This window comes from Myotis davidii, unplaced genomic scaffold (assembly GCF_000327345.1).
Source record: "Myotis davidii unplaced genomic scaffold, ASM32734v1 scaffold1182, whole genome shotgun sequence".
Classification (NCBI taxonomy): domain Eukaryota; kingdom Metazoa; phylum Chordata; class Mammalia; order Chiroptera; family Vespertilionidae; genus Myotis; species Myotis davidii.
The window spans coordinates 443,038-452,864 of record NW_006293525.1 but is presented as its reverse complement, the minus strand read 5'-3'; the positions used below and the strand labels follow the sequence as shown (position 1 = coordinate 452,864).

The following is a 9,827-nucleotide window of genomic DNA, read 5'->3' as shown; positions in this document are numbered from 1 at the left end:
GGTGTCCTCAGGCCTGCCTGTGCCCTTTCGCAGTCCGGGAGCCCTTGAAGGGACATCCGTAGCACTACCATGGAGGCGGGCCGCTGAGTTCGCCAACCATGAGCCCGGCTTGTGGTTGAGCCATGATCCCTCTGTGGGAGCGCACTGACCACCAGGGGGCAGCTCCTGCATTGAGCGTCTGCCTCCTGGTGGTTAGTGTGTGTCATAGTTACCGGTCGTTCTGTCCTTCAGTCAATTTGCATATTACCCTTTTATTATATAGGATATGTATTTCATTGGCCAAAATCCAGCAATTTTTGAACTTTTTTCTCAAATGCAAGCTTCCTCTGAATGAGATCATAGGAGAGAGGGCAGAGCTCCCCCTGCAAGAGGCTGTGTACACCCTCTAATTCTGCAGGCTCCCCCATCCCCTGCAGCCCCATGTACCATGCATTTCAGTGCAACCCCTATGTCCTGAAAACCTCAAGATCCTACTGCAGCTATGATCACATCCTTCCACATAATCTCGTAAGAGCTGGTTTTAAAAACAAATCTCTTTAATGATGAATCACTAAAGACACATGAGCAGCCTTTCACTAGCACCTTTTCTGTTGATATTCAATTTAAAAACAGAAAGCTACTATGAAAATCATCTTTCTGAAATAAAAATCAGTAGTCTCCACTTCCTGATCACAGATAACAAATTCCTGTGACATTTCCTAAACTAACCTCCCATCTCTTTATTCCTGTTTGGACAGTTCTCAGTTACAGAAAGGATGAATGAACAGGACATCAATCACTTTCAAATATTAGCACCTTAAAGATGTCTTTAGCAGGTCAATAATCTTTTCACCTTAGAAGAACTTTATCAGATCTTGACTAAAGCCAGAATAAAAGCTCTGCATTAAGTACTTCTAACAATTGACAGTGTATCTGCACCACACAAAGCTGTTTTCTTCCTTAGGGTGCAATCCTCAAGGTCACAATTCTGTACAGCCTTCCAGAATGACAAAGGAGCATTACCTCCAGCCAAACAAGCTGTCAACACAAACTTTGTCACAGCTCAGATAAAGAAACTGGCAGACAGTGATAATAAGGTCTAATTTCCCTCCGTCCCGAGGGAGGGAAATAGATTTCAAATCAGTCTAGAAACCTGTGCCCTGGCAGCCAGTTTATCTTTGGCACACAAAGGAGAAGGACTCACTGTGAATTCATCTAAAGGCTCATTGATCTCGATGTCCAACACTTCGTCATTATACAGCTGCTCCTCCTCTGGCTCTTCCACATACTCCATGTGGTCTGTCAGCTCGGCATCCTGGCCTTCATACTGTCCTTCCTCCGGATACTCATGAGCGTACAATTCAGACCCATCGGACTTGTGGTAAACCAGTTCATCCTCTCCTTGCTCATACTCGGACTCCTGTTCTCCAGACTGGTCATTAGTGTTGTCAGCCAGTTCATATGATGTGACCATGCCAGATGTGGTTTTCAGACTAATTGTGACACCCTGAGAACTACAGGGAACAAAAATACAGAAAGGTGCCAATTAGAGTGTAGCTCAAAACTAAGTCATACACCAATAACTGTTACAAGGACAAACCTTGACTGGAGGAAAGTTATTCCAGTTCTTATAAATACACACTAAGCCCAACAAGGACTGAAAACAGAGCTCGTATTCTGCACTGAGCCAGCACCGCACACTCTCACGGGACAGCAGCCCGTGTGGCGTACTAAGCCAGCAATGCACCCTCTGATGGAACAGCACCCCGACTATCAGCAGCTGCATGTTATCTAACCACGAGAATCAGATCAACCAGTTGGGAAAACAGGTCTGATTTGACTGGCAAAAGTTGAGATCTGAACGCAAATAGTGTATTTCATTCTAACTACCAGAATGAAAAGGATGGCGTGTTTTCTAAGATGTCAAAGTAAAAATAGGAGTATTACTCTATAAACAAAAAAATCATAATTATAAAAACTATTTTTTTAAATCCATGGTGCAAATTATAGGCGCCTATTTCAAAATAAAAATATTAAAAATGTGTACAAAACTACATTTTAATGTTCAAATAAATAAAATGTATCCTAGTCACAAACATGAAAAAATTAGTTCATAATTTCTGAGCAACATACCAGGGTTAAAGTTTTAAAACCGCAAAAAAAATTCATATTCTACCTATTAAGTCACAAAAGCTAATAAAGTGTAAGATACACTTAAAATACAAGATTTTGCAAATAAATCTAAGTCCCACATATTAAGTATCCAATCCTAACAAAACATATACGCCACACAGACATTATGCGGTTTAAAAACTCCAAAGGTCTGCTTCAAGGCAACCCCACTGTGATGGTGGTGTGTGGAGGTGAAGGCTTTGGGAGGTGCTTAAGTCACGATGCTGGAGCTTCATGATGGGATTAGTGCCCTTATAAAAGGGACCCCAAAGAGCCTCTCTCCCCTTTTGTCACCTGAGAACACAGCGAGAAGGCACCATCTGTGAACCAGAAAATGGGTCCCCACCAGATCCTGACAGGGCTAGCTAGCACTCTGGCCTTGGACTTCCCGGCCTCCAGAACTGTGGGAAATAAATTTGTTGTTTATAAGCCACCCAGTTTATAGTATTTTACTACTGCAGCCCAAACAGACTAAAACAATTACATTCAGATAGTCAACCAGAGATAAAGTACAGTCCAAAGGAATTTCCGAAATGGCAATTCCCAAATGGTCATCAGCTAGGTACAAGTAAAAACTGTCTAGAAGAAAGCAAAAACAGCAGCAAACAAAATGACAAGCCCAGGGGCACTGCCCCAATCAGATACAGCAATTACTCAAAACAGCAGTACACACCTGTGCTGAGCTTTCTTCTCACCTGCACTCAGCAGAACCCACAGAGGTCATTAAATGCAAGGCCAACACTGACTTTTAAACAGTTGATCTACTTATAGAAAAATGTACCTATTTATGGCTTTTACAAGAGAGTTATATTAATATCCCATTTAGAATAAAATCATATGTTAAAAATATAATACATTAAATTATCTCCATTGTAATTATGAATTACAAACAGTTCTTATCAACTTAGTTAAATAAAGACAATTTTAAGGAGTTAATAGAGTACCTGAAATTTTCGTCGTCTTCATTATCACTCTGTAAAAGATCATCGTTCAGCTCTTCATCTGACAAATCCGACTGATTCTAATTAAAATAAGAAATCTACTTAATGCATGTCATTTCCGTAATAAGACTTGTTATAAAAAGTGCAAAATCACGTTGACTGGATTGTTTCTAACCTTGTTATTAAAATATTTATTATTCAGAAAGTTTTCAGTTTCATGTAACCAGTGACAAAATGGAGAAATCCCACTTACAGCATACTTGCTTACTACCCCAGACTAGTTTTCAGATGCACAGTCAAGTAGGTATAGAAGTAACAAGCATAAAGATCATATTTACTATAATTCTAACCAAAAAAGGGAAGTCTTGTGGTGACACCCTACAAACAAAAATTTTTCTTAAAGACCTCACCATAAGATTTTACTAAATGTAACATTGTTAGTATATAAAATCTAAAGACTTTTTAAAGAAAAAGGGGAAAAGGGGAATTTTAGAAATAAACAGATTTTAAATAACCGGATCACTAAATTAAAATGATAAGGGATTAAAATAAAATTTTAGTTTGTCCAACACAGTTGGCACATGAAAATAAATATGATTACTCAGGTCCTCACTCCTGTTCTTGACGGCCCTGTGCACTCATCATGTAAGTAGAGGTAACTGGTGATTTTTTCAACTGGTCACATTTCTATAGTTTCAGGTTAAATATATACCAGTATCATAGACAGGGGGCAGGGAGGAACTTCACATTTTCCTTGTCTATTAAAATTATTTCTATGATATATGTAAATTACCACTCCCCCTCCAAAAGACAATCCAAGCCCAGCCCCCACACACACATTAGGGACACACAAAAAACACTTGGTTTTCTACTTAAAGAAGCAGCAAAAAAATAAGCAGTATTCCCAGCATTTTATAGCTTATAAAAATAGATTTTTCAAGCTTGTCTGTATACTTTCTACAAAAATTGGCTTCTCAAACTTGTCTATATATCCTCTATTATAGTATTTTTGATGTAAGCCAAAAATGTATCAAGCTTTATTAGTTGTTCTTATTAGTCCCAAGAGACCCCACCCAATCGCTGACATTAAAATAAGATAAAAACATAAACGCTGTACTTAGTTTACTTGAAGGGAGGTGGAGCAGCTGAAACAGAGCAGGCTGCTTTAATGGAGTCAAAATGAAGTTCCACCTCGTTGCCCACATATTCGGTCATCCCAACTGGGCGTTTTGAGTGACAGGAACGCCATTAACAGGTGTGAGCAAGGCCTGCCATGGGTGAACCTAGGTATAGCTGCCCAATTCATTAAATAAACCACTTTCAGGAAATCTTTAAAAATTAATCCAATGAAAGCCAAATTCCATTCAATAAGAGGCTGCTTCCTTCAGTTATTTTAGTTAAACATTTAAGTATTTGTCAAAAATCAATGAACCAACAAATAATTCTCCAAACAAAAAAAGAACATATGTTGTAATGGACCCCTGATGGTCATCTATCTCACTTTTGAGTTCTGAAGATTCAACTTTGTGTCAATTCTGAACCTAATGAGTAACAGACAGAGGAGAGAATGATCAAAACACCCACTTTATTGATAAAGCTGGAAGGAAGAGCTAGACTAAATCCTTGAGGCCAAACTGATTTTCAACTCCCTCCCAATGAACTGGAGCGAGCTCTCTCCGCAGACAGAAGCGGAGAAGCCGGGGGCTTCTGCTCAGAATGGTCTGAGGGAAAGCAGGGCAAAAAGAGCCCAAGAAAGGAAGACACAGTGGCCATGAATGCGCGAAACCTTCCTCCCCTCTCAACAAACCGCCAGACACTCCTGCACAGAAGAGGAGCAAGTAAGAAAGTGAACGAGTGGTTCTCCCATGGCTCTCCGAGAATGCAGGCACTTTGATGGGACAGCAACCCTGGGAGAACACTGGGTGCACCCGAAGAGCACTGTCATGCGCCTGCTGCTGCACAAGGAGAGCAAAGGAGCTCTGCAGTCACAGGCCAGCGGTCAGCTGCCATCCCACTTCTGACAGCTCTCACCGGTCACACCAGCCTGCTTTGTCTTACGTTTACAGCCTTTCATTTGTACCCTGTACATATTTAAAAATTGACTCTACAACCTCCCTCCTTGACACAGACAAACCTGTCCTCAAGTTGTCTGTCCCTCACAGTCTGACATTTTTGCTACACTCAGTACATGGTTTTGAATGAAAGGAGGCCATTAACCTCCCTGGCCACCAGTGGCCTAGGAGTCTCTCCAAAGTTACATCTCCGTACATTTTGTGGAGACTCAAGTGTGAAAAAGACAGTGGTCAGGCAGCCAGTGCACCCATCGCCTGGGCTCCTCTCACAGCCCTATAATAAACTCACCAATACCTGACCAAATTCAATCTCATTAGCAACCAAATAAATAGAAAGTAAACCAACCAGATATCATTTTTCATCTATCGCACTGAGGAAGATTTTTGTTTTTGTTATTTTTGGTTATCCTCATATGAGGATATTTTTCCCATTGCATAAAGATGAAGCAAGACCGTCTTTAACTAAAACTGCTAAAGCAGGTGACAAATGCATGAGGGTCCTGTTACACTGTTCCCTCTTTGTTTGTATGGGATTTAAATTTTCTATTAAAAAGTTGTTTTTAAAAAATCATGAGCAATTAGCTGGAAACAACCCCAATGCACATAGAAATGTCTAGGTGTACTTTAGTATACACAAACAATGAAATATTACATACCATTATAAAGTATCTTAAAATAATATTTAGTGACAATAGGAAAATGCCAATGATACAACACTAAATTTAAAAGAAACAGTATTTTATATGTAAAGTATGTATAAAAACATGAAATAAGAATGAAAGGAAATATGGCAAAATGTCAGTCACGAGGGTTTATATCTATTTTTTCATTATTTTTTAATGTTATTGAGCTCTGATTCTGATAGAGTACAAAGTATTTATTTTACATTAGAAGAGAATATCTGTATATTTGAGTATGTTTGAGTATAAAGATAAGCTTATCTTTAAGCTTATCTCTAAATACTCCCAAAAAGTGAATTCCAGATCCAGTATGCCAAATATTAACTCCAAATATGAAGTTCCTTCAAGAAAAGTGGTAGTTTTATGGTTATCACTCTCACAAACTCAATACCTGCTAGAGTGCATTGGACAATATAGGAACTAAACAGGGGTCCTCAAACTTTTTAAACAGGGGGCCAGTTCACTGTCCCTCAGACCGTTGGAGGGCCGGACTATAGTTTAAAAAAAAACTATGAACAAATTCCTATGCACACTGCACATATCTTATTTTGAAGTAAAAAAACGAAACGGGAACAAATATAATATCTGTATTTGCATGTGGCCCGCGGGCCATAGTTTGAAGACCCCTGAACTAAACTATTAAAGAATCTACTGCTTGAGTTATAGTTATCAGAGAATTTACTAACAGTAAATTAACAGTCAGTTCTTTGTGCACTTAAAAATTCAATTCACAAAATTTTAATCTATGCCTAACTTTCCAGGAACACATCCCCTTCAGAAGACATATTCCTATATTTTAAGTGTAATTAAATAACTCCCATTTAGTTTCAAAAAGATCTTTACTTCTTACCTTTTTGCCAGACAGCAAATCTTCTCCAAGTAAGTCATCTTCAAGTTCACTGGAGAGAAGAAGAGATACGTCATTGCATCATCCCATTACATGCTGGGAATCTACCCAGGATTTGGGGGGGCTTGGGTACTTGCACATTATATTTGCTATACTTTCCCTTTTCTTGACTAATAATAGAGACTTATTTTCAAATATATAGGGAACACTGGTCTTTTAAGTGTGAGAGAGGCTTTGCTATAGGCGGTGGCTCTCACTAGACCTCTAAGCTTAGTTTTTCACCTCAATATGCCATCTTTTTTTTTTTTTACCTCTTCAGTAATCAGTAAAACAATATACTATAACAAGTAGTATCTATGCTTTCTCCTACCTTTAAAAACCTACAAAACACAGGAAAAGATGCCCAATATCACTAACTAGAAAAATTAAAAACCACTGAGAGCGTTTGACACTCATCAAACTGCAAAAACTGCAAAAAATTAAAACATGCAACAATCATGCTGATGATGACATACAAGTAAATCATAACTAAGGGAGTTATCTCTATGTCACATGGAGGTCCGAGCAGTCATCTGCCATCTTTTGTCAGCACGTTTATGTTCTGAATGATGGGAACATGCTTCCTCATAAAACAGAAACCCTTGGCAGACCTGAGAAGGGATGTCAGGGTTTTGTGCTATTCTTGCAGATATATATTTTTATATTTTAATTAAAAAAGAATAAACAAAACCATACAGGAAAACATTTAGACATTTAATTATATTACTTATAAAAATCTATTTAAAGACTTTTTACTGTTCAAGGAAACATAGGCCGCAGACTGGGAGGAAATCTCTACAAGCACAAAAATAAATTTCCCAAAGTATAAAGAATCATAAAATCAATAAGGAAAAGACGACCCAAAAGAAAAACAGACATAGATATGAAAATATAACTGACAGAAAAGAAAATCCAAATGATGAGCAAACTGCTAAAATACACTATTTGATTCAGCTCCTATCAGAGTCTTTTAAACAAAAATCAGTTACCACTACTTCCCAGTAAAACCATTTCTTTTACAGGTGAATTTGTTCTAAGCTCTGAGTAATGTTTTATAGGTTGAGAGTCACTGGAGAGTAATGAACTTTATAAAATTTATCAAGGCTATGGTATGAGACGTAGTTTCCAATGTAGAGTATTCTGTGAAGTTTCTGGGGCTCCCTAGTTTCCCCGACAGGAATCAGGTTCTTGTTTTATAATACTGTTGTTCTTTAGTCAGAGCTGTTCGTCTTTATGTTAAACTTTCTGACTACAACCCAAAGTCATTTTCACATCTGCAACACAGCATTTAAATGGTAAAATGCATACAGACAGAATCATCATCATTTGAGAACTCACCCCCCAGCTGTCCCGTGGCCTTCTTCCAGGAAACATCTGTGTGCCGGTGGTCAAGCTCCTCACCGAAAGTAATCGCTACACTGAACTGACATCTATCATTACCGGGGACTTTCCATATACTGTCAGTGTGTGTGTACTTGTGCGTATGTATGTGCGCAAACACATGCACTCCTAAAAAGGTATTTTCATCTTCACAAGGAATCAGGAAAATACAAATTTAAAATATATATTAAAATGGCAAAAACTGTAAAGTCTGCCAAATATTGGGTAGGATGTGGACAACAGGAACTCTTGCAGAAAAGTACACCAACAATAGCTCTGGGTGTTCACCAAGTCAATACCATCAATGTATAGAAACACAGAGAGATGAGACAACCAGTGTCCCACTGGCCACCCTTTAGACAACACAGTCCTGGAGGCTCTGTCTGTAGTGCCCGTCCTTGTCCTCCAGCCCACCTGGAAAGAGCATCAGGGGGCCACACACTGTTTTCAGAGAAGATCTCTGCGGAGCCAAGTGGCGGAATGAGATAAATCAGCGTGGACTCTGATACACACAAGCAGGTGTTCATACCTGTCCCAGTCCTCATCTGCAGCCCTTCTCCTCCAGGACCGCTCTGCACCCGGCTTATCAAATTGGTCAAAGTCATCATCTGTGAAGGAGAGACCATGAAAGTCAGTCTTCCCAAATTAAAACACATCCTCATCTTCAAATAGTGACACAACCTTTCTGTTGAGGATTCCTGGTATGACATTTTAAAATACAAAAGTTCCATATATAACTCTTACAAATACTTTAGCCATTTTTAGTAATTAAAAAACCTTAAAGTATAAAGCTATTCAAAGAAAATCAATTTATTGAACACTATTAGAAAAACCACAATAGAACAGTACTTTAATCATAAATTTCAATAAAACATTTTCTTTATAAGATGATTTAATGTGTATTTTTGCTACAATTACACAAATGGGAAAAAATTGCTGATTTGCTAATAGTTATACTACTTTTTATAATCTTTACATATTTCCAAATGAATCATGGAGAACAAAGACCATCATTAAGGAAGTTGTTAGGATAGTGTAGAGAACACAACAGGAACGGGACACAAACCACAAATATACAGTGCACCGTGAACAAGGCAGGGGTTGGGACCTCCAAACCCATCAACCCCATGCAGTCAAAAATTCATGTATAACTTTGGCCTCTGCCAAAACTTAACAGTCATCCCTCAGTATCCACTGGAGATTGGTTCCAGAAACCCTTCAGATACCACAGTCCACGGATGCTCAAGTCTCTTATACAATAGGTCCTCAGGTTACATCAGAGATCCATCCATTCCTACGGCACAACGTAACGCGATTTTCGCTGTAAGTCAGAACCCACCTAAATAAGCACCTACGTCACTCACATGGAGCACAAACACAGCAGTATTGAAATGAAACAGTAAAAACAATTTAAAAGAAAGATAACAATTCCTGACCTTCCCTTCTGGTAAATAAATAATAAAAAACATAAAGCACATATGTACATACAATGAAATGATGGAACTTTTTTTTTTATATAAAGAAATGGGAGGAGAAACTAAGATGGCGGCATAGGGGAACACCGAGATTGCTGCCTCCTACAACAACTTCAGAAACGCAACAAAAGGACAGGACGGTCACATCCAGAACTACAGGAAGGCTGGCGGAGTGGAAATTCTACAGCTAGAAGAGAAAAGCACATTGAGGGTCAGGAGCTGCGGAAGTAAAGCAAAGGTAC

At 38.8% G+C, this 9,827-nt stretch overlaps 1 protein-coding gene across 1 annotated transcript in view; it reads right to left on the bottom strand.

The window, feature by feature from the left end:
• Window positions 1-9,827, bottom strand: part of RBM33 (RNA binding motif protein 33) — a 140,833-nt gene that overhangs the window by 85,693 nt on the left and 45,313 nt on the right. Inside the window, exons 3-6 of the mRNA XM_006767157.2 lie at window positions 8,640-8,755; window positions 6,695-6,743; window positions 3,096-3,172; window positions 1,184-1,493 (exon numbers count right to left, since the gene is read on the bottom strand). Coding sequence (XP_006767220.2) covers window positions 1,184-1,493; window positions 3,096-3,172; window positions 6,695-6,743; window positions 8,640-8,755 — 552 coding nt within the window. The remainder of the gene's footprint in view (window positions 1-1,183; window positions 1,494-3,095; window positions 3,173-6,694; window positions 6,744-8,639; window positions 8,756-9,827) is intronic.